This window comes from Aotus nancymaae, unplaced genomic scaffold (genome assembly GCF_030222135.1).
Source record: "Aotus nancymaae isolate 86718 unplaced genomic scaffold, 86718_ANA_hifiasm-v0.15.2.pri h1tg000041l, whole genome shotgun sequence".
NCBI classification, from domain to species: domain Eukaryota; kingdom Metazoa; phylum Chordata; class Mammalia; order Primates; family Aotidae; genus Aotus; species Aotus nancymaae.
In genome coordinates this window covers 25,924,627-25,948,372 of record NW_026988455.1, presented here as the reverse complement: position 1 = coordinate 25,948,372, position 23,746 = coordinate 25,924,627, and the positions used below count along the sequence as shown (strand labels likewise).

General features: G+C 53.6%; 1 protein-coding gene across 1 annotated transcript in view; it reads left to right on the top strand.

Annotated features, from left to right (window-relative positions):
* WNK2 (WNK lysine deficient protein kinase 2) overlaps positions 1–23,746 on the top strand; it is a 124,479-nt gene that overhangs the window by 32,937 nt on the left and 67,796 nt on the right. The window contains exons 2-4 of the mRNA XM_021671904.2: positions 12,873–13,045; positions 14,086–14,306; positions 20,665–20,822. Of these exons, the coding sequence (XP_021527579.2) occupies positions 12,873–13,045; positions 14,086–14,306; positions 20,665–20,822 (552 nt within the window). The remainder of the gene's footprint in view (positions 1–12,872; positions 13,046–14,085; positions 14,307–20,664; positions 20,823–23,746) is intronic.

Genomic DNA, 23,746 nt, shown 5'->3' with positions numbered 1-23,746 from the left:
ATCTCTACTAAAAAAATACAAAAATTAGTTGAGTGTGGTGGCGCACGCCTGTAGTCCCAGCTACTCGGGAGGCTGAGGCAGGATAATTGGTTGAACTAGGAAGCCGGAGGTTGCAGTGAGCTGAGATCGTGCCACTGTACTCCAGCCTGGTGACAGAATGAGACTCCGTCTCAAAAAAAAAAAAAAGAAACAAACAAAAAGACCTAAAAAAACAAACAAGTGGAATTAATTTTAACAGGTGGAATTTAGTGTATCTAAAATACTATGTTTTTGATGTGAATAAATATAAAATTATCAATAAAATTCAAAAAATCTTTTAAGAACACTTTGGGAGGCCGAGGCGGGTGGATCACGAGGTCAAGAGATCGAGACCATCCTGGTCAACATGGTGAAACCCCGTTTCTACTAAAAATACAAAAAATTAGCTGGGCATGGTGGCACATGCCTGTAATCCCAGCTACTCAGGAGGCTGAGGCAGGAGAATTGCCTGAACCCAGAAGGCAGAGGTTGTGGTGAGCCAAGATCGTGCCATTGCACTCCAGCCTGGGTAACAAGAGCGAAACTCCGTCTCCAAAAAAAATAATCTTTTAAGAAGATACTACTTCGCTGCCATGTACTGTGCACTTACAGAACATCTCAACCTGGACTGGCCTCATTTGAAGTGCTCATTAGCCACATGTGTAGCTACTGTTTTGGGCCACACAACTTTACTGGGAGAAGCAGTGCTGAGTGTGGGGTTTCCTTTTCTCCAGGAGAGTTGGGACGGTGGCCTGAGGATGAGTGACGCTGGAGGTTTATTTCATGCATGTGTGTGCTCTGCACCTGCTGTCTTGATTGTGGTCCCCAAGGCTCTTGCTGCCAGTTACAGGAGGTACTCAGGAGTCAGTTAATGGGATTGGGGAGCAGATGTGGGTAGGGGGGCCTAACCTCACCCCCATGCTGCTTTACACCTCTGAGGTCCTCCTGTGGCCCTGATCTCATGATGCTGGGGCCATTTGTTGGTGCCCTCACTCCCCTGTCAAGCAGCCTGGTGCCATCCCTGGCTTGGAGGGACACCACAGATGTTTGTGCCTGGGCGTATGTTTATTCAGCAGACATCTCAGCCTGAGGCCAACACCAGCCTTGGGCCCCAGTAGCTGGGCTTCAAAGTCGTCTTAGATCTTGGTGATAGCATCGGCCACCTAGGGTTTCTGGGGAGGGAAGGAACTGAGATCTAGGCGACTTTATTCTGGGCGTAGGCTTAGAATACTGAGCCAGAACCAGAGCCAGAACCAGAGCCTTGTACAGTAGCAGGCAGCAGAAGGCCCCACCCTTCCTCAGTGCCCAGAACTGGGGGTATGGGTACCTCCCTGTGTTGGAGGGATGAGGGTTGGGGGAAGGACCTGCCTGGGCGAGGGTCCACAAAACTCCACAGACTATTAGATCCTCACCCACTGCCATCTTGGGGTGCCCTGAGCCTTTGAACCCTGTGTGGGGGCAGGGCAGCTGCAGCAATGACCCCAGTAGCTTGGCCTCTGCAGCTGTCTCCTCAGAATTCCATGGAACTCCATAGGATTCCACAGGCCTTGCCCTGGGACTGCCCTGCCTGCCCCACCCCACGGAAGCTGTCCTTGATGGTGGAGCTGCTAATCCTGCTGACCTGTGTCCCTGGTGCTATCCAAATCTATCTTTAGGTGTCCCTGTGAGAAGTGGCCATGGGGTGGGGCTGGCCCTTTCTAGAAACCAGATACATGCTCTCAGGAAAGTTTCTGGGGATGGGATGGCCCTGTGGGGATTTCTCTTCCTCACTTGTGTACCCACTGGGCGAGCCCCGTTTTCATTTCATCCTGAGGTGAACCACTGCTGTGGTCCGGAGCTGAGGGTACGAGCAGATATTTCCCTGTCAGGAAGTAACGTCAGTGTTCCCTTGAGAACAGGAAAGGCCTCCTCCTTTGGGGCTGGCCCTGCATGGTGTCTGCTGCCTGTGCAGCTGCCTGTCCGTGTTGGGGGGTGTGTCTGGGTTGTGTCACTGTCAGGGCCAGGGCTCCCCTGGCTTCCTGGGGTTTGGTTGTCCTGAGTTGGCTGCCCCAGCTCACCCATCTGCCCCAGGGACCCCTCCCTCTTCCCCCACATCTGAGGGAGAATGGATGGGGGTGGGGAGCCTGGATGTGACAGGTTGACCCTCAGGACTCATGTAGGACCAGGGCAGCCTGCTGACGTCTGGCCTTGGAGAGGAAGGTGGCCACCCAGTGACATGGGTTTCACAGCTGAGACCAGGGTTAAGTCCATCTCTAGGCAGGAGAGAAGGGCACCTGGATGTCCCTAGAGGGGCATGAGTTCAAGCTCTCTCCCTCTAGCCTGATGGCAGGTGCCCTGGGACGGGGTGGCCCCCTGACGAGGTAGGTTTCTCTCAGCCATTTTCCCCAAATGTGAATGCTCTGTATCTACCAACACCCCCGGTCCCATTGGTCAGCGTGCCATGGGTGGGGCTACCTTGGGTAGCGCTGAGTTCGAGTTCCTCCTGCTCCTCTCTTTCAAAAAGTGCATACATGGACAAATGCTTATCAGTTCTTCTAACCGTAGTAGGGGTACCTGTGTCCAAAAGTGTGGATGTGGACTCTGGGGAGGAAGCTCTTTCATGTTCCCCTCAGAGACTTCTAATGCTAAGGATGAAGTGTGGATCCTTTCCAAGTTTGTCACGGGATTTTAGCTCATAGTCTTCATTTAAGGATGCTGGTCCTTGGCAGAACCCCATCCACAGAGGGCTGGGCAGGTGCCTGCTCGGGGCAGTGTGGGCCGAGGCTCAGCCCATCTGGGGTCCTGCAGTCCTGAAAGCGGGGTGCTCAGACAGAAGAGGCTGTGTGGGGGCTCCTTTGCTTGTCTGGAGCTCTAAGTCAGACCTGCAAGCTTTAAAACTGTTATTTGGAAATAAAATGCTGTGTGGTGGCAACAGCCCACATGCCACGTGCCCAGCTCCACCTTTTGCCACCAGCTTGCCCACCTGCTTCCTTGCTTGGGCTCTGTCAGTTCTGATCCAGCTGAGCGCAGGTGCAGATGGTGCCGCTGGCCTTGGTTCCCTGCCCTGGAAGCCTGGAGCGTGCAGGCACATCCAGGCCCCACCCTGCTTTGCGCCCGGCTCCTGCTGGCTGGGACATCACCTGGGCCCAAAGGGGATCCCCCCTCCCTCCAGGACAGGGTTCCCTGGCTGCAGGGTTGTGGGGGAGGGAGTCTTGGTTGTTTAAAGTGGTTCCCTCAGGGTGTGAATGAGCATGGGTCCTGCCTGTTTAATCCGTCAGGGGTCAGAGCTCCCTTGAAGGCAGGTGCACCACCCAGAGCCCATGAGGGTGTATGCAGGGTGCATCTTACTGGCTGAGGGCTGGATGCTGTTAGGGGATGGGTGCTGCTATCCACCCACTACACAAATGGGGAGCTGAGCTGAGAGGGTCAGTGTCTGAGCCTCGGTTCCACCCCTGTCTCTGCACGTGGAACAGCCTTTCCTGCTCTGTCTATGCTGCCCAACACCAGTGCAGGAGGGGGCATGGTAGGGAGCGGCTGAGGGCGAGGCCGGCTGTGCCAGCTGCTGTTCTGGGCAGCTGCACCTGTCAGCACAGCCTTGCACCAACCCTGAGGAGACCTTTGACCTTTCCTGTTTTGTGAAGGGGGATGGGGCCCAGTGAGGTAGAGTGGACGACCCTGCAGCCCAGCCAGGAGCAGATGGGCAGAGACTAACTGGATGGCGCATCCTGGCTGCTGTTGGGCAGAGGGTTGGGTCTCTGAGGCCCTAGCTGGGGATACCTCCGTGGGGTGGCCTGAGGAGGGGCCTGGGGGCTGCCCGGCCCTGGGTGAGGTTCATGTAAGGAAGGACCTCGTCTTGTCTGTGGACTGTGAGGCTTCAGGTCCAGGGAGAGGCTTTGTGGGTGTGGTGGGCCCAGGGAGTGGGCACCTTGGGAGGGCCCCTGCCTGCCTGTGCTGCCCCAGCGTCTGGCCCCAGATAGCCCACAGTCTGTCAGCTGCACCCCATCATGGCTCATTGCCTCAGGGTTCCCGATGTGTCTGTACTGCCCAGCTGTGTCCCCTTTTGGTCCTCTTCTTTGTCTTGGCCTTCATGGCTCCATTCTGTGGTCCTGCCCCCTTCCCAGGCTGCCCACCCATCCTTGCCACGTGGTGACAGCTCCACTGGCTTCCCACAATGGCCCTGTCTTTGCCCACGATGGAGGGTAACAGGTGGGATAAGGAGGGCTTCTGCAGCCTGTGCTGTGACCAGAGCCCTGCACAGAGGGCCTGTCCCCAGACTGACTTGCCGTGCTCATGCTGGGCATGGGGGCTTCCTAACAGGCAGGTGGGTGGGGACCCCTGACCTCCCCTGGACCTCCCCTTGCTGCTGGTCCTTATGCTGGGCGCTGGCCTGGAGGCCTGCATGGACCAGGCACCACCCCCATTGCATGTGTTCAGTAAAACCTAGAGGAGTCCCTGGGAGAGCTGCCAGCTAGTCCCAGGGAAGGACAGCTGGAGTTTTGTACATGCTTGAGGGAGCGTGGAGAGTTCGTGGCATGGCCATGGCAGATTCCCTCCACCCATCTACTGGCTGACAGGATCAGGCTTTCACAGTTTCAGAATCCACACACCAGAACGACGCTGGGCCCGCCTCCTTCTAGACATGATTTAGAGTCACTCACGGACACCCCAAGCAATTGGCACAAGAGCTCCATCTGGCTCAATAACGGAGGCACTTTCAACAAAATTAGTTATCTTTGCTTTGGTCAACTATTTACTGCTAATTTACGGTGGTGATTCAGTCCTGAAGAAAACCCTTTGGTCCTCAGAGTCTCATGATCACAGGCAACTATGAAAAGCCAGATTCCAATCAGAATGATGTGATGGCAGGAAAGCGTGGTGGGTGGTCAGTGAGAGGCTTATGGGAAGAGCCGCGTCATGTCCATCAGCTCTGTGGTAACGGAGGTGTGCGTCCTCGCTGGAGCTGGAGGTGCGTTGATTCACGTGTTTAGAGATAGCTGGCGGAGGACATGAGATTGCTGATATTTGGCTTCCACGGGAAACATTTCAAAGAACATTTTTTAAAAGTCGGTATTTATAAAATGCTGGAAATGGCATCTTCTACAACTGTTTGAACCTATGATGACACATTTTAGATCCCTGCTTACCCCTGGGGCAGGCACCTAGTTCGTTCTGTGTGTGGGTGACAGGGTGAGTACCGTTGTGTGTGTGGCAGGGTCCCAGGTGGCCTTTAAGAGAGCAAAGCTCACTTGGCACCTCCCCTGATCCCTCTGCCCCTCCCCACCTCTTTTTTTTTGAGACAGGGTCTTGCTGTGTGGCCCAGGCTGGCGTGCAGTGGCAAGATCTTGGTTCAACTGCAGTCCTTGTCTTCCGGGCTCACATCATTCTCCCATCTCAGCCTCCCAAGTAACTGGGACACCAGGCATGCGCCACCACACATGGCTAATAATTCTTCCCTCCCTTTTTAAAGAAAATAGTATGATTTATAAAAGCAACCAGGGGCCAGATACTCAAGTTCAGGCTTCTGCCTCAGAGAATTAGAAACTTCTTGGAGCCCATGACAAAGATGGCTGAATGTGGGAAGAGCCCAGTGACACCATCTCACCCCTACTGAGCACCTCCTTCTCTGGCTGCACTCACCCAGATGGAGGGTGGGATCTGGGACAGGGACAGGTCACTGGCGTCAGGGTTCCTTTTCTGCGCACAATTTGGGGGCACATCAGCCTCTGTCTGTGACTCCTCACACTCCTTGGCCCCTTTTATTTGGTGGTGTCGGGAAAAATGTTCATCTTGATAATGATGTTCTTTTTAAAAGCATGAATTAGAAAACACATACACTGGCTTACCTGTAAATGCAGTTAAGTATTTTGTTGCTTAAGATGAGGTTAAAGAGAGAACTTGGGTTTAAGGGAAGTGAGTTTGTTTTTAGACCGGCAGTGAGTGTTGGAGGCAGCGGGTGGAAGAACTCTGTCAGGTCTCCCCTTTGCTGGCCGATGGCGGGTGCCTGGTGTTGACATCGGAAAGGCTCCACTGAGCCCACCGGCCACTTGCTGCAGAGCAGGCCCGGCGCCTGCCTCTTGTTCAGGCAGTGCCCTGTTGCCTGGCCCTGTGGTGACATAAACCACCCGCTGCCCAAACATCACGCCTGCCCAGAGGCCTCTTCCTCTAGGGACCCCAGACCCGCCCATGCCTTAGGTGGGGTTGGGGGTACCCTTCTCCCTTGGCTGCCTGAAACTGGGCCTTTTCCTCGGGTCCAGGGGTGCCCTGACCGGTAAATTTTGGCACAGTGTGTGGTTGCATATTTACTGGTTTGTCATATGTTGGCCGCTTTCCCCATGGGGTTGTGAACAGCCCTTTCTGCACACCCAGAGCCTCCGTGACTATCTGAGCTACTCCAGACAGAGCATGGGGGACAGTGTGGCTTGCTGTGCACCAGCCATTCCTGTGCACTTGCCAAACCCTGACTTCCTGGAACCAGACTCAGATTCTCTCCTCACTTCGTGGTGAAAGGGTGGGCAGGAGCCTGTTGGCCCCCAGCTGGGGTCAACTGGTTCAATCTTCCAGACCTGGAAGTGGCAGGGAGGCCCTTCCCACTAGGAGGGTGTGGAGTGTGTGCAGATGCCAGGCTTCCCTGGAGCAGTGGGGACCCTCCCAGGGGATGGAGGGGACATGTATTTGGTGGAAGTCTCATGCTGTCTTCCCAGTGTGTCCCCATGGATGCCATGACTTTTGGGTGCGAGGACTTAAGTGACAAGGAGGTAAGTGTTTCGTTAGGCCTGAGCTCTAGCAGGGGCCTGGTGCCCTGGCATCTTGTACTTGGGGCCTGTGTCCTGGGCCGGTTCTCTGTGCATGGGACCATTGTGGACAGAGATGCTCCATGCTTCCTTTGATTTTGACTTACGGCATCATGGGACGGCAGTGAGGCCCTGCAGCAGGCTTGTTTCCTGAGGCTCGGCCTTGCTGGTTCTAGGCACCCCCCTCTGCCCAAGTGTGCGTGGGCCTCATCTCCTGGTGGGACCCAGTTCTGCTCTTTCAAGGGGTTGGATTTTGTGGTTCTGTCTGGCTAAAAGGAGGATGCTACAGAATCCCAAGTATGCCCCTAGTAGGTCTGACATCTCCAACTGTTGCCTACTGGGGACTGTTTTGGCAGAGTGGTTGGCCCTGAAATGTCACAGGAGGGGGCTGCCTGCAGACACCCTGGCATGTTCAGGGCAGGAACCTCTGATGCTCTCAGTCAACACCAAAGGCAACCCCTGATGTGTTTCCCAGGTGCCCTGGGAGCACTGGGAAGGCCCATTGGGACCAAGAATCTTCTGACCACCCTGGCTGTGTGACCTGCCTGGCTTGGAGGGTGCTATCCTGCCCCACCTGTGAGTAAGCCATAGAGCCTTTTCCCTAGAGCAAATAAGAGCTGGCATTGTCCCAGAATGCCTTAAATCTTTTGTATCTGATTGATTTTCACATTATGAGGGAACAAGAGCCATGAATTTGCACAGCACTGGGGACTCGGTAGGAGGAAGATTGGTGCTGATCAACCTTACCCTCCAGTGCCTGGGATGGAGGAGTATCTGGTGCTGATCGACCTTATCCTCCAGTGCCTGGGAGGGAGGAGTATCTGGTGCTGATCGACCTTACCCTCTAGTGCCTGGGAGGGAGGAGTGTCTGGTGCTGATTGACCTTACCCTCCAGTGCCTGGGATGGAGGAGTATCTGGTGCTGATTGACCTTATCCTCCAGTGCCTGGGAGGGAGGAGTATCTGGTGCTGATCGACCTTATCCTCCAGTGCCTGGGAGGGAGGAGTATCTGGTGCTGATCGACCTTACCCTCTAGTGCCTGGGAGGGAGGAGTGTCTGGTGCTGATCGACCTTACCCTCCAGTGCCTGGGAGGGAGGAGTATCACGAGTGAGCAGCCAGTAGCCCCCTGCCCCCAACTCAACACCAAACCTTTAAGCACCTGTGAGCCTGGCAGGATTTGGGAATCGCTTAGGGAGCAGGTGCATTCTTCCTGCACTGGCTTGTTGACTGTGAGCCTTTCCTAGTAGGTTAATGAATAAATCAGTTCACAGATGGTTCATGGAGCTGCTCCTGTCATGCAGGCCAACCCGAGACCAGCAAACAAGTGATGAGGATGTGGACAAGTTCTGTGGGGGCAGCATGCCCTGTAGCTGGGCTCTAGGCAAGGCTCAGAGGGGGACACACTAGCTGACCATTAAAGTACCAAGCAGGCTGGGCATGGTGGCTCACACCTGTAATCCCAGCACTTTTGGAGGCCAAGGCAGGAGGATTTCTTGAGCCTAGGAGTTCAAGAGCAGCCTGGGCAACATAGTGAGAGACCCCATCTCTAAAAAAAAAAAATAGCCAGCGTGGTAACATTTGCTTGTAGTCCCTGCTACTTGAGAGGCTGAGGTGGGAGGATCACCTGAGCCCAGTAAATTGAGGCTGCAGTCAGCTATGATCATGTCATTGCACTCCAGCCTGGGTGACAGATTGAGACCCTGTCTCACCTACTAAAAAAATTACCAAGCAGTGTGTCACATTGATTAAAATAGTTGTGTGGCATACAATATAAAATGAGATCCTCTTCCCTTCTGAGCCCCCCTCTAAGAGGCACCATTCTTAACCATTTCTGACTTTCATATCTGAAATTTTTCAATGTTGGTAGGTAACTGCTGTGAAAAACGAAGAATGTAGTGCATGCAGGGTACATCCCTCTACCTCCCGTTTTTTTCTTAGTCATTTAGAATGTGAACATTTTGCTCTGAAACTACAATGAAATGTTTTACACGTAACTCTTGGTGCTAAAATACTGGCAAAAATAACTTGTGCTATAAATGATTCTGTGAGTCTCCTCTGGAATCAAGGACTAAGCGCACTGAGTGGGAACTGTGAACTGACATGCTGTTTCTCAGAGAAGGCTTCCTGGGCGAACTGGCCTAGCTGAGCACTGCCATCTCCTCTGGAGCTTCTTTGACCCCCGGGGACCTCTAGAGTCTGTATGTCACCTCTAGGCTGCATGTCTTTCTGTTGTGTTGTGTGTTGTGGAAACATTTCTTCCAGGAACTTGTTTCACATAGACTGCATGAGAAGTTAACTTTGAGCTCTTGCGTGTCTGAAATGAGTCTGGACTGCCTGGCTTGGTGTCCGTTTGGCAGGGTATAGAATTCCCAGTTAGCACTTTGAGGACACTGCCTCCGCCACCTGCACCCAGCATTGCCGATTAGACTCACTGCTCATTTGGGCTGTTCTGTTCCTTTGCAGATACGACTTGCTTGGGGTTCTGACATTTCACTAGAACAGCCTGGAGGTGGGCTGTTCATTTACTCTGACCTGGTCTTGGTGGGCCATTTTATTCTAAATTGTTCTCCTTCCAGCTCAGGGAAATGCTATTTCACTGTCTGTTTATACTTCATGATGTCTGTTCTTTAAACCCTTTTGACATAGTTTGACTTCCAGGCAGTTCTTCCATATATCTTAATGTTTCTCTTCTATTTTCTTTCTTCCACTTCTCTCATTTGGTCTTTGGATTTTTTTCCTTCTTTTGTTTTTACATATGAGAAATTGAAGTGTAATTTACTTGTAATGAAACACACAGAACTTAAGTGTGCAAGTTGGGCTCTGACAAACGCACACAGAGGTGCAGCCCACGTGCTCTGTTATGATGTGGACCATTCCTCTCTCACCCCCCAACCCCAGGATCTTGGCTCCCACCCCAGAGGCGACCATTATTCTGGTGGCATTCCCCACATCCCCACATATTAGTCCGTCTTTTCCAGAGTTTCACATGAAGATGGGGTCCCACAGGACACATTCTTTTGTTTGGCTTCTTTTGTTCAGTCCTATGCTTTTGGCCCTCCCCTGTGCTGCTGAAAAGCAGGAGTGTGCTCCTTTTTGATGCTGAGCCATGGTCCCATTTGCATGGGTGTGGCATGGTTCACTCACCTGGCCCCAAATGTTTTGGTGGTTTCCAGGTGGGGCTGTGATGAATAAAGCTGCTTTGAATATCCAAGTCCATTTTTTAATGGACTTAACGTTTACTTTTCTTTTCTTCCTTTTTTTTTTTTTTTTTTTTGAGACAGTCTCTCACTGTCGCCTGGGCTGGAGTGCAGTGGCATAATCTTGGCTCGGCTCACTGTAACCTCCGTCTCCTGAGTTTAAGAGATTCTCCGGCCTCAGTCTCCCAAGTAGCTGGGATTATAGACACCCACCTAGCTAATTTTTTTGTATTTTTAGTAGAGACAGGGTTTCACTATGTTGGCCAGGCTGGTCTCCAACTCCTGACCTCATGATCCGCCCGCCTCAGCCTCCCAAAGTGCTGGGATTACAGATATGAACCACCGTGTCCAGCACGTTTTCTTTCCTCCTAGATGGATTCCAGGAGGGGAGTGGCTGGACACAGAGCAGGTGTGAAACCTGCCAAGCCCTCCTCTGAGGGCTGCGCCACCTGAACTCCTGGCAGCAGTGTGCCAGGTCGGGCTCGCTGTCCCCCAGCCTCCCCAGTAGTTGGAAGTATCCATCTTTTAATTTAGCCCTTCCGGGGGGTGTGGGGTGCATCTCAGTGTGGTATTTGTTGGCATTTTCCCAGCGACTGATGCTGCTCAGCCTCTTTCCGTGTGCTGTTGGCCATTTCTGTGTCTTTGGTGTAGTATCTGTTCATGTGTTTATTATTGAATTACAGGAGTTCTCTATACATTTTGGATCTAAGTCCTTTGTCAGATATATGTATTGAAAATAGTCTTCCCCAGTTTGCGGCTTGACTTAATAACCTTTTTTTGGGAGCTGGGGTCCCGCTGTGTTACTCAGGCTGGTCTCAAGCTTCTGGGCTCCAGCCATCCTCTGCCTCAGCCTCCCGCCATCCTCTGCCTCAGCCTCCCGAGTAACTGGGACTACAGGCGTGAGCCACACCAGGCTAAATAACCGTTTTTGATGAATAGAACATGTTTCCATATTATTGTCTGGGTTAAACATGAACTTTTTTATACTTAATGTTTCACTGGATTATGGAATATCTTATTTCTAAAACACTGAGCTTGTTAGTAAGAGCAGTCCCCATCCCTGTGTAAATGTGGAAGAGCTCCTTCTCTAGTGTTCCTTTCCAAATAGAAGCTTGGTCTATCTTACTTGTGTCAAATTCTTGAGTCTTACGGGAGCATTGGTTAGATTTTTCTTGGGAGTTGCCATTTGTCTCTGAATTATTTGTTTTCTGGATTGGCCCCATCATGACGATGGCTTCTCTGGGTATTCCTTGGCCCTGTAGTGATGTCACTGTGCAGTCCCACACTGGAATGAAGGGGCCCATGAGAGTTCGTGCTGTGGGGAGGGGTCTGGCAGGTCAATGGAGGAAGAACTGTCTCATCGGCACAGCCACGTTTGGGATGTAATTTTTCCCCCAAGATGACCCTTGTCGAGGTTCTGCCGCTTCTCCTCTCTGCGTTGGAGTCTGGCTTGATGTTCTTTGGGCTCTTCCGGAAGGATCCAGGGGTCTTGGCTTGCATATACTTTCACTCTGATCTCTCCCCTCATCTATCCAGATTTACCTGCTTTCTGTCTGTTTAGAATTCCCCGGAATTTTGCTGTTCTGTGTTCAGTTGTGTTTCTGGTTTCCTTCTGAAAATACGCATGTTTCTTTTCCGACGTTCCCATGGGAATTGGTGGAAGGGAGGCAGGTGTTGCTCTGTGGGCTCATTGGACCAGGACAAGGGAGTGATCCTGGGGACAGGACCTTGGGTGGAGGTGAGAAGGGCATGGCATGTATGCAGCAGGAGGAGAGGCCTTGGCTGGGCCTGTGGAGGTAGCTGTCACCTCGTGAGGGGAAGTTGGAAGCACATGGAGGCTTCAGGGCCATGCGAACTCCCTGGGTTTATTCTGAGCCCTCCTTTGGAGAGAATCCACTGAAGGATTTGGGGAAAGGGAAGGCCAGGATCCAGGGGGACTGCAGTGAGGGATGAGGTGGGGGACAGGGTGGTGAGGGATGGTTGAGCTCGGACAGGGTGGTGGGAGGCAGAGGAGAGGCAGAGGCTGACCCGTTGGCCCCCACAACCCTGGACGCAGCCCCCACAAAGGGACCTCAGCAAAAAATAAAAAAATTTAAAAGGCGGAGGCTGGGCGGGTGGGGGCAGGGTGGCTGTTGCTGGGGCATGTTTGAATGTGGTGCCCAGAATTGGTGACCCCTCGTGGGACAGTGGGCAGAGCAGGCATATGAGGCAGGTACCTGACCAGGATTCACAGGTGATGATGGTGGTGTTCGTTTGCTGTTTCCTATTTTAAAGTTAGGTCAGTGACTGATTCTGCTGGCTTGTGCGGACACAGTGGCGCAAGGGTCTGTGGAGGTGTCTGCTGTGTCCTCCCGCACCGGAGGGCCTGGGCTGCCCTCTGGGTTGTCGACTGGTCAATGTGGCTCAGCCGGGGCTTCTCTCTTCCCTGCATCCTCAGCTCTTGTCTCAGGTACCTGTCCACATCTCCTCTGGTCTACTGGGCCCGAGCACTTCCTCCGAGTTGTGTATACATTAGAGGTAAACTGATGGTTCATTCTTTTCGGAAACACACAGAAAGTGAGCAATTGTGGAGGAAGCAAAGGACTCAGACGTGTTTTTATGGAAAAAATGCACAAGTGTGGCAGTGTGGAGTTGTGAGACTTCTTTGGCTTCTTAGGATATCTTTTTGCTGAGGTCCATTTGTGGGGACTGTGTCCAGGGTTTTGGGGGCCAGGGGGTCAGCTGTTTGGTGCCAGTGGCTGTGTGCCCCTCTGTCGTAGCCGCTCGGCTGCCTGTGGGTACAGGAAGGGCTGGTCCTACTGCCCCCAGTGCCGCTGGGATGTGCCACCGCCGTGTCCCCTCCTATGTCCCATCTCTTGCCCACTCAGCATGTCTCTTGCCCTCTAGGACCGGAAGCTCACCAAGCTGGAGCGGCAGCGGTTCAAGGAAGAGGCTGAGATGCTGAAAGGCCTGCAGCACCCCAACATCGTGCGCTTCTACGACTTCTGGGAGTCTAGCGCTAAGGGCAAGCGGTGCATTGTGCTGGTGACCGAGCTGATGACCTCGGGGACACTGAAGACGTAAGCTCCGCTTCCTGAGGGTTGGGTGGGGGTCTTGGCATAGGGGCAGGACCACCATAGCTTGGGGTGAGATCCTGGGCTACCGGGGTGGTCCTGGCTGGTGCCTGTGGGAAGCTGTTTCCTCTTTCCTCTCCTGCATGGGATGCCAGAAGGTTGTTTACTTCCCAGGGAGAGGGTTGATCTGTCTGGTGTCTGGGCCCTGTTTCCAGCTGGGGTTCTGTTTCCTCCTGGGAGCCAGCCCCGCACATCTTCAGGCTCAGGAAGCAGCCTGGGTGGAGTGCATAGCAGGGACTGTGGGATTCTGAGGAAGTGGAGGTGGTTAGTGAGGGCTGAGGGGTGGGGAGTGGGGTGGCCATGGCAGCCTGTTGCTGCTCGCTAAGGCCCCAGTCTGCATTGTGGGGATGGGGGCTACCCTCCAGGTGCTGTATCCTCGGTCCATCTGAATCTTTGGACCCTGTAGCCTTGGGCAGGGCCTCAGTACCTCTCAGCCAGGCAGTTGCTCTCATAGGTGGTTGCACCGCAAGGGGAGAGCCCTTTTCTCAGCCTCACCCACCACCTCCTCCGGGGCATAGCTCAGGGAAGGCCACACAGGCAGGCGGCCAGCAGCAGGAAGAGCTCCACCTGGCCCCTGTGGTTCTGACAGGCCCCGGGCTTTCGTAACCCTCACCCTCACCTGAGCATCTGCTGGCTGGGACTCTGTCCTGCCTTGGGCAACTTACAAGGCAGCCTGGCACCATCTCCCAGTGAAGTCAACATGAAACTTGGCATGAGCTTTAGTAGCCAGGTCCTTGGCATGAGGGGAGCAAGAAGGTTGTGAGCCCTCCCAGCTGTCTGCTCAGGGGCCTGGCTCCAGCTGTGTGACACCTGGCCCAGGACAGAACTGCCCGGCGCTCCCGTCTCACTTTTACTCCCTGTCACAGGTTTGTGCTGTGTACACGGAATCAGTCTTAGTACCAGGCCTGAGCAGTGTTAGGTGGGGCTTTGCTAGGGGGCCGCTGCTGGCAAGCTGCTTGGTGAGCTGTGCTCGTGCACCCCTGCAGGTACCTGAAGCGGTTCAAGGTGATGAAGCCCAAGGTTCTCCGCAGCTGGTGCCGGCAGATCCTGAAAGGCCTGCTGTTCCTGCACACTAGGACACCACCCATTATCCACCGAGACCTGAAATGTGACAATATTTTTATCACCGGACCAACTGGGTCTGTGAAGATTGGCGACTTGGGCCTGGCCACTCTCAAAAGAGCGTCATTTGCCAAAAGTGTGATAGGTAAACCTGCTTCTCCACCCCAGGTTCTGGGAGCCCATGAGAGGCCGGGCAGCATTCAGGGCTAGCAAGCATCCAGTTTTGTTCAGACCTGGTGCAGGAGACCTGGTGGGAGGAGCGTCTGGGTGAGGGCCGGGTGGTCTTTGGTAATCGCCAAGCCTTTGGCAGCTCAGCTGGAGGGCCTTCCCACTCGGTGGATGCCCAGACACCTTGGGTTGGGACAACTGACTCTCCTCCCTCCCTCCCCTGTTGTCCCCGCCCTGTCGACTGTTCCCTCTGTGACTGTGGCTTGGGTGCCAGGTCTGATTTTATAGCAGGGGAGGTGGTCTGGGTGCCGATGCCCGTGGTGTGTGTGGGTGCTGTGGGCACTCAGGAGAGGGAAACTGCCCTGACCACAGAGGAACTTGGGAGGTTTGTGGCCAGTGATACTGGAGCTGTCTCAGCTGGCAGGGAGGGGCCACCCAGGCTGTGAGGCCCAACAAAGTAAGAACTTGGAGTATCTGGGGAATCCACATACCTGTGGGGCGGGGCACAGAGCAGGCATTGTGCACAGGATGGGAGCAGGGCGCCAAGGAATTAATTCAGTTTGTTGGGTGTTTCAGGCCTCAGTGCAGATGCCCCCACTGTGAGAAGCCTTCTCGGTCTCCTTTTGGGGCAAGATGCCCTTGACCCTAGGGGCACCTGGGCCAGAGCTTCTTTGCAGAGACCAGGGGTCAGCACTATGCCACGTGCCTGGCCCCAGGTGTGCTCCTGGCACAGTGGGTGCAAAGAGTCCACTAGTTCTGGGTGGGGGCCTCCGTGGGCTTTGAAAAGAATGCTTGGGCTGCTGTGGAGCAGCTGTTTTTGGGGTCAGGAAGATGGGAAAGCTCCAACATGCGCAGGGGAAGCAATGTGGGTCGGGGCTCAGGAAGCCCAGATGAGACCCAATCAGATTAGAATGGGAGAGGCTCCGCCATGTTAATTAAGACCCAGCGTGTCCCCCGATGTGAGGGCAGGACAGTGAGCAGTTGATCTCGGGGCTTAGTGAATTCTTACTTCTGCTGAATGTTTGGGGACAGAACTTGACAAGTGTGGGGAAAATGAAACTCCAGGAGTTGCTTTGGTTTGAGAACTATGTTCAGAATGTGACATCTGGGGCAGGGTGGTTGCCCGGGGGTGGCCCCTTGGACACAAAGTCTCTGGCAGTCTGGGGGAGCTGAGTGATGGGGCATAGGGGCTGACTCAGTATTCGGTTTCCCCATCTGTGAAATGGGTGTAGAGGTGAGGGTCTCTGCTCCCTCCTGGAGAGACTGAGAGCAGAGGCCCAGGACTAAGGAGAGCTCATGCCCGAGGGCTGTAAGCTCTGTACACTTTCTGGGGAGTTTTTGCAAATTTGGCCTTGGAAGTGGTAGGAATCCAGGTTTCAAACCCTGGGCGCAGTTGGGTGGCATGAGGGAGGCTCAGGATCTCCCACTTAGGAGTGAACACTCCTGGAGGAAGAAGCACAGCCCACTGTGAAGCCACCACCCTGGCAGAGCACCTTGGTTTCCTCTGGCTGAGCGGCTCGTAGCCCTCTTGGAAACGAGGTTTCAAGTTGCTGGATCAGGTCGAGATGAAGGCCAGGTGTTTCCAGCAGGCACAATGGGGTCCTTGTGCCCCACATGGGTGCCCAGCTCTGTGGGGTGTCCCTTGTCACCCCAGCTTTTGCTCAGCTGGAGTCCAGGAAGCTTCGGTTAGAGAGGCTACAACCAGGAGTGTCCTCAACTGCCCAGGCTCCTAGAGAATGAGGCTCTGTTGATGTGACACCCAGGAGCACTGAGCAGTAAGGCCAGTCTTCAGCAAGGGGCCAACAGCTGGTGGCGGGAGGACTGTGGCAAGGTGGGGGGTTCCCCTTAGGCTTGTTACCGAGGTGTCTCCCTAGTCCTATGAATGGGAGCCCCCAGGTCTATTTACAGGAACCCCCCAGGCCTATTTGTAGGGCTCCCCCTGGCCTGTGAATGGTGTTGGCTCTAGTTGCCCACAGGTGCTGGCCCTGGTGGTAAACAGGTCCCACCCTCCTGGGGCCTGTGTCCTACTGGGATCCATGGTCCTGTTGGAAGGACAGCCTGAGGCCATAGGCCCCATCTCCGAAGGTGGAGGACCCTCCCTGCTCACCAGTGAATGCCCTTGGGGCAGTCGGTGCTGTGGGCCCCTTTCAGCTGTGGCTGTCAAGATCTCCTCTTGCAGGTAGGAGAGGAGAGCAGGTAGCTTGCACATGTGGCCTGTGCGAGGGACCTGGGTCAGTGGCTGGCTTCCCAGGGCTGCTCTGGGAGGGACATGGATAGATTGAGGGAGACAGGGTCCCTGTGCCCGATGTTGTTGTCCTCACAAGGGCCCTGACCATGACCCCTAGACCTAGCCATGTGAATGAGCAGGGTCTTGCGGGACTTGGAGGTGTCCTGCCCACCTGGGAGGGCTTCCTGGAGGAGATGATGAGGGAACCAGGTCCAGTGGTGAATGAACTGAGAAAGGGCCAAGGTGAGGACACTCCTGGTTGCTTCATTCACTTCTAAATGAAGCTTCCTGGACTCCAGCTGAGCAAAAGCTGGGGTGACAAGGGACACCCCACAGAGCTGGGCACCCATGCAGGGCACAAGGGCCCCACTGTGCCTGCTGGAAACACCTGGTCTTCGTCTCAACCTGATCCAGCAATTTGAAACCTTGTTTCCAAGAGGGCAAACAGCCTCCCAGCCAGAGGAAGCTGAGGGGCTCTGCCAGGGTGGCGGCTTCACAGTGGGCTGTGCTTCGTCCTCCAGGAGTGTTCACTCCTAAGTGGGAGATCCTGAGCCTCCCTCATGCCACCCAACGTGAACCGAGGGTGGTTATTGTAGAAAGAGCCACTAGCTGCCCTGGATGGGAGTGGCTGGACTGTTGAGTGTCTGCGACACTTTATCCAGACCCTCTTTGCAGCCCCTAAGAAGCAATCGGGGGGCTCCAGGCAATGTGGATTCCCCTGCAACAGGTGCTGTCTGCTTCACCTGCACCCCTGAGAGCCAGGGGGGTGGGTTCTGCCTGTCTGTTGAGAGGAGGGATGAGGGCCATCTGTGTTGGTTTGGTTTGGTTTTAATAGAAATCGTGAGGATAGTTAGGGCTAAGAAATCTTTTGATTTCCCGAAAAGAAGTCATCTGTCTTTCGTTATGGATTTGGGAACAGGCAAACCCTAATGCAGGGTGGTTTTCAGGGGATACAAGGTGATTTTGGCATGAGACTGGAATGGGTCCTTCCCTTCTCTTACTTGGCCAGAAGCAGGGACCCCACTCTCCAAGATCTGAGACTGCCTAGTATCCAGAGAGGGCTGAGCCATAGCCTCTTCTCCTTAAAAAGAAGAAGGGCCGTTCTGCCAGAGCCCTTATCTGCCTGCTGCAGAGGGGCCTGGGGAGGGGCCTGCGTGGGGCTCACACTGCCAGCTGGCACAGGCAGGCCCTGGCCCGGCTGAGGGAGACGGGGCCCTGGCATGCTGACTTTCACACAGTTGTCTGCAGGGACCTCAGGTGCAGATGAATCTGCAGAGGGCTCTGCAGCTGATGGCTGTCCACACAGTGGGTGGCAGTGGGTAAGACTGTCTACTGACAGACACACACACACTCTCACACACACACACTTTCAGTGACTATAATTTGAAAGAAAGATAAAGAGAGTCTGAGTGCATTGGTGTCTGAGCATTGGCATCCGAACATGTACAAGAGTGGGCTTCATGAGGGTCCCTCTGCCCCTACTCAGAGATGCCTGTCATGCCTGTGGCCCACCCCTGAGAGCCAGGTTGTCTGGGGCCTTGGAGTAGTTCCTACAGAGCAGTGTCCTCAGTTCCTGAGAGTCTCAGAAAAGCTGGAGCCTAGGGACACTGTCACCTCTGTCTGAGCCCCAGTGCTTTGCTGGCAGTCAGATCATTGGGGGTCGCTGGAGGTGCCAGAGAGTGGCTGGCTCAGTTCCTGGCTTCCTGCCCAGCAGTCCTGGCATTGGGACTCCCTTTAAGCTCTTCCTTGTGTATAGATGTGGCCGGGCTGAGGGCCTAGGATGTGGCCGTGGGGCTCCCCACCACCCTCTCCTAGCAGGAAGGAGCTTTGCAGCAGTCCCTCTCTGCAGTCACAGGGCTTGGGTGGCGTGGGTGTCACTGTGGACAACTGAGATGGCCCTGGGGAGCAAGTGCTTCCCTCCTGTGGCTTAGGGCTCCCCCCCAGTCAGCCGTCACATCTCCCTGTGTGCCCATTGCCATCAGGAGGGCCTCCTTGGTGGCTGTGGTGGTCCAGGCCCATGCAGCAGGTGGTGAGTCTCTACAGGTGGCTGCCAGGGGACCCCGGACACATCAAGAGAGTAGGAGCGGCCTGGGAGCAGGTGTTCACATTGTGACCAGGCCGGGCTCACAGCCACAGCTCAGGCCACTCCTCTCTGTGGCCTCCTGTCTGAGGCTTTTGTGGCATTTTTGCTTCCTGCTCCAACCAGGGCGGCACATTTGCTGTTCAGTGACAAGCTTAGGAAAGGAAAGAAACTTCAAAATACTAACTTAAAAATTATTGTACAGGGCTGGGCACAGTAGCTCATGCCTGTAATCCCAGCACTTTAAAAGGCTGAAGCAGGAAGTTAAGCTCAGGAATTTCAGATCAGCCTAGGCAACATAGTGAGACCCCTGTCTCTATTAAAAAAAAAAAAATGAAAAGAAAAAAGAAAGGGCAGAAGGGAGGGAGGGGAAAAGAACAGAAAGAAAAGAAAAGAAATTAGCCCAGCCTGGTGAACACCTATGGTCCCAGCTACTTGGGAGGCTGAGGTAGGAGGATTGCATAAGACTGGGAGGTTGAGGCTGTAGTGAGCTGTGTTCGTGCCACTGCACTGAAGCCTGGGCAACAGAGCATGATCCTCTCTCAAAAAAAAAAAATGCTAGTGCAGCAAATTTTCAGTATAATCATGTGGTTAAAAAACCCAAAAGAATAAAAGTTCCCAGGCCGGGCGTGGTGGCTCACGCCTGTAATCCCTGCACTTTGGGAGGCCAAGGAGGGTGGATCATTTGAGGTCAGGAGTTCGAGACCAGCCTGACAAACATGGTGAAACCCCATCTCTACTAAACATACAAAAAAAATTAGCTGGGCATGGCGGTGTGTGCCTGTAGTCCCAGCTACTTGGGAGGCTGATGCAGTAGAATCACTTGGACCTGGGAGGCAGAGATTGCAGTGAACTGAGATCGCACCATTGCATTCCAGCCTGGATGAAAGTGTGATTCCGTCTCAAAAAAAAAAAAAAAAAAAAAAAAAGTAACACATTTTAAATTGAAATGATGGGTAAACAAAACATGTGCTTTTAAAATGAACTAATTAGTTAGCATGAGCTTTTTAAAAGAAACTAGAACATTTTGAAAACCTTCCAAAGTCAGCAAATACCCAGACGTTAAAAGTAGTCGTACTGAAGTCTCTAGTCCCCTTTCTTTGCATTCAGTGTGACAGACACGCAACCGGACGTATTTTAATAAAAAGGCCTTTACAGTGGCTGTATTACGAAAGCAAAAGCTTATTATAGAGAATAGAGAAACTCCAGACCAATATAAGTAAAAAAAAAAAAAAAAAAAATCAGCCCTCGCCTCCTGCAGACGTTGTTCGCCCTGGGAGTTTGGTTTTGCACAGGTGAGTCCAGCCAGCACGTCTAGCCTCATGCTTGTTTTGCTCAGCCTATCATAACTTTGCCATGTCCTTAAAAATTCAGTGAAGACACTGTGTTTGCATTTCTTATGTTTAAGAGCCGCATGCGGTTCTCATCTTAGCAATCTGTGGTTCTGTCAGGTGGGTTCCATTTTCTGCCCGACCCCCATTCAGGGGCGCTGTCTTCAGTGGTGCTGATGGTTGTACATGCTACATCACACTGTCATGGGGCGGGCTGAGTGTACCCAGCTTTTCCCCGCCTTGGGACATTTAAGGGTTTTGTGGCTTTAGGTAGCTCTGTGGCGACCCAAGTTCCTTCTGCTCCAGGGTGTCTGAGTGTGGCTGCAGCTGTCTGTGGCAGAATCACAGTGTCCACAGGCGAGGGCATGCTCAGGGTTTTCTCTCCTTCCAGGCTCAGACCCCGTCCCCTGGGAAGTCATGGCCTCCCAGCTCATGAGCAGGGGAGGGCTCTGTCACCAGATTTCTAATCCTGGACGCCTGTGGTTCCAGGTGGAACTTTTGAAATTCTTTGTCTATAGAGCACACCTGTGTCTTAAGTGAGGGACAGGGCTGGCTCTGGGGTCTAGATGTTCTGAGTGTGCCATGGGATGAGGAGGGGACATGGGGCTCTTGGCAGCCAAAGCTCCCAGGACACTGGCTCCAGCTGTTCCTGGGCCTGTGGCCAGCTGACTGCTGCGTCTCTTGCTCCTGTGCACAGGTACCCCTGAGTTCATGGCGCCTGAGATGTACGAGGAGCACTACGATGAATCCGTGGACGTCTACGCCTTTGGGATGTGCATGCTGGAGATGGCCACCTCGGAGTACCCCTACTCGGAGTGCCAGAACGCTGCCCAGATCTACCGCAAGGTCACCTGCGTGAGTCCACCTGGCCCCTTGGTTCATTAATGACACAGAGGCCGTGGGCTGTGCCCTGGGCTGGGTGCCATGTGCCTCTGTAAAGTCCTCCTGGCAGCTGTGTAAGGAAGGAGATGGGCCATTTTATAGAGGGGGAAACTGAGGCTTAGTAGGGGGGTGGTTACTCAAGGTCTCCTGCCTGAAGTGATGGCAGTGCATGGGGCGCTGTGAGCAGTGCCTAGCCCTGGAGGCTGTTGATCTCACAGCAGGGACATTGGGGAGACTGAGGCCCAGAGGCTGGAGCTTCACTATAGCCCGCTGCCTGGAGGCATGCCCAGGCCACCCGTCCCCAGCACCCACACTCTGGGCTGCCCAGTGCTGCCTGCTTTCCTATCTTCTTTATTTAGAAACAATGGTTTGATTTCTTTTTCAGCTAAACCAGTCACCCCTAGACCGAGTGTGTCTCTAGGCAGTCATCAGCACTGCGCAGCTGGGAACGTTAATCCCTGTTTTGCTGTCCCTGTGATTTTTTTTCTTTAATTGGATGGCTTCAGCTGCATAAACAGATCGGTCTTGTCCTCCCTCTGTGGCGTTCCCGCTGGGTGGAGGGAATGCAAACAGAACATCTGGAAATGGAATGGCCGGACTGAGGCTTTCCATGCCTGTTTTCTGTACTGTCCATCTGCTCTTGTAGTGAAGCCCAGGGGCTTGCAGAGCTGTTCCTGACACGCGGCGTCCACACTGAGGTCCCACACTGCCCTGATCCCTGCAGTCCCCGCTGTCTCCACACGCCACCTGACTGGATTGGGCCGGTCTGCCCCTCAGTGCTGCTTCTGCAGGTGCACCGGGGCTGTGGTCCTCAGCAGCTGTGCAGCCTCATCCTGGCCCATCCCTCCATTCCGAGCCCTCCTTGCAGATGACTTGCATTTCTCTCCCTTGGTTGGTGTAAATTGTCAGTCACTGGGTTGTTCTGAGCCCCTCCTGTGTGCCCCTGAGGAGGTGGGAGGGCAGACAGAGTCCTTGCTAGGTGGTACTTGTGGGCCTGGGTCACAGACTTCACAGACAAGTGCACAGTTTTCCATGGGTGCTGAAAGGAGTGGGGACCTGCTGGCTGTAGGCAGCAGCCTTCCAGGGAGGCAGGAATGATCTGCAGCAGGAGGAAGTGGGGACACTCCAGAGATCAAAGGCTCCATTTGCCAGGCCTCAGGGTGCTGATGTGGGGTGGGAAGGCCCCTGGATTCACCGTGGAGGGTGGATGGTGGTCTGTCTAGGAGCCATCCCAGGGGCTGGTGGTACTCCTTGATCCTCGAGGTGTACACTACTGGGCATATCCCCTGGGGTTCTTCACTCCTGTGTCTGCCCCAGGCTGGGTTCTCCAGCAGTCAGGGCAGAAGGGCATGCCCCAACCTTCTTCCTGACTTTGGGAAAATTTATGCTTTATGTTCTTTATATTAAGAAGAGTCAGGTGAAGCTTTTGAAGTCTAAACCATATTGAAGGAGGAGGAATATGATGGTTGGTACTCTTATTGTGTTTAAAATTTCTTTAAATTAGTTGCTTATACAGCATCTTACTCCATTTCCAACAACCTAGGAGATCGCAAGGGGCACCTGGCCCCACCCTGCTGCTTATGAGTTCGAGTCCGGTTGCGGGGCTTGCCCTCTGCTCCCTTCATGCACAGCCATCAGCTGGCTGAGGAGCCAACGTCCCTCAGGCTGCCACCTGCACCCCTCCCAACAAAGCCACATGGCCTGATCCTTAGTTAGCAGCAGTGACCACGAATAGTGCTCCTGCACCCTCAAGGAGGAGGTCTGGGGAGGAAGCCCAGGTATGGTTAGAAAGTCTCAGTTCTGTGGGAGGCGTCCCATCCACTGCATCATGGCGCTGCCTTTGCTGGCCTCCTGGCACAGGGGCCCTTGTGGCCCTACGTGGGTGGCTCTGCAGCCAAGCTCTGATCAACACCTTTCCAGAGGCCAACTGCTGCATTTGAGGTGTTAACCCCAGTATCAAATTCTGCAGCTTAGGTGGAGGTGTGCAGTGTGTTGTGGCTGGGATGATGGTGGCTTTGACAGATGTGGGGTGACCCAATAAGGTTCTAAATGGTAGGAGACCAGGCTCCTGACTTCAAGCAGTGGGGAGGGGAAGACTTGGAAGGGAATCCCAGTGATTTCACAGAATTCTCCAATTTATTCCCTGCTCTGCTTTATCTTGCTACATCTCTGGGCATAGAGTGTCCATCAAATTGTGAAATTTTTAACCATTACTTCTTCAAGTCTTTTTTTATGTCCTGCCATCCTGTCCTTTTGGGACTCTAGTTTTATGGATGTCATGTGCATCTCAGATTCTGAAATGAGCAGAATAGAGCCTCAGTGACCATCTTTCTCTGCGGCACCACATCTTCAGGTTCACTTGTCTTTTTTCTGCAGTGTGTAATCTGCTGTCAATCTGCTGCAGGGAAGCTTTCAATTCAGATGTGCTATTCATCTCGAGTTCTATTTTCAGTTTTTATCTCTCATTTCTGTATGTTGATTTTCCTTTACTACTTGTATATATCTATAAAGAGTTTTGACCTCCTTGTCTACAAGTTGCAGCCCCTCTCATTTGTAGGTCTCTTTCTGGTGGCTGGCTTTTCTGCAGTGTCATGGGTCACCTTTTCTTGCTTCTCAGCATTTCTAGTAATTTTTGATTGGATGCTATACCTTGTACACATCTGACCTGTATGAACTCTGCGAATTACCCTGCCTATAGCTTTCTGTGGTTCTTTGCGTGGCCCTATGGCATTGACTATGCGCATGTGGTCTTGTGGTCTGGTCCTCAGCAAAGCCTGGAAGGGACCCAGGTGAAGATACTTGGGGCTCTTTTTTTTTGCTGCGTATTCTCTTCCTTCTGGAACTCTGCCTGTGGCCTCCTCAGCCTACTCCTCAACTCAGTGGGCTGCAGGGCTCTG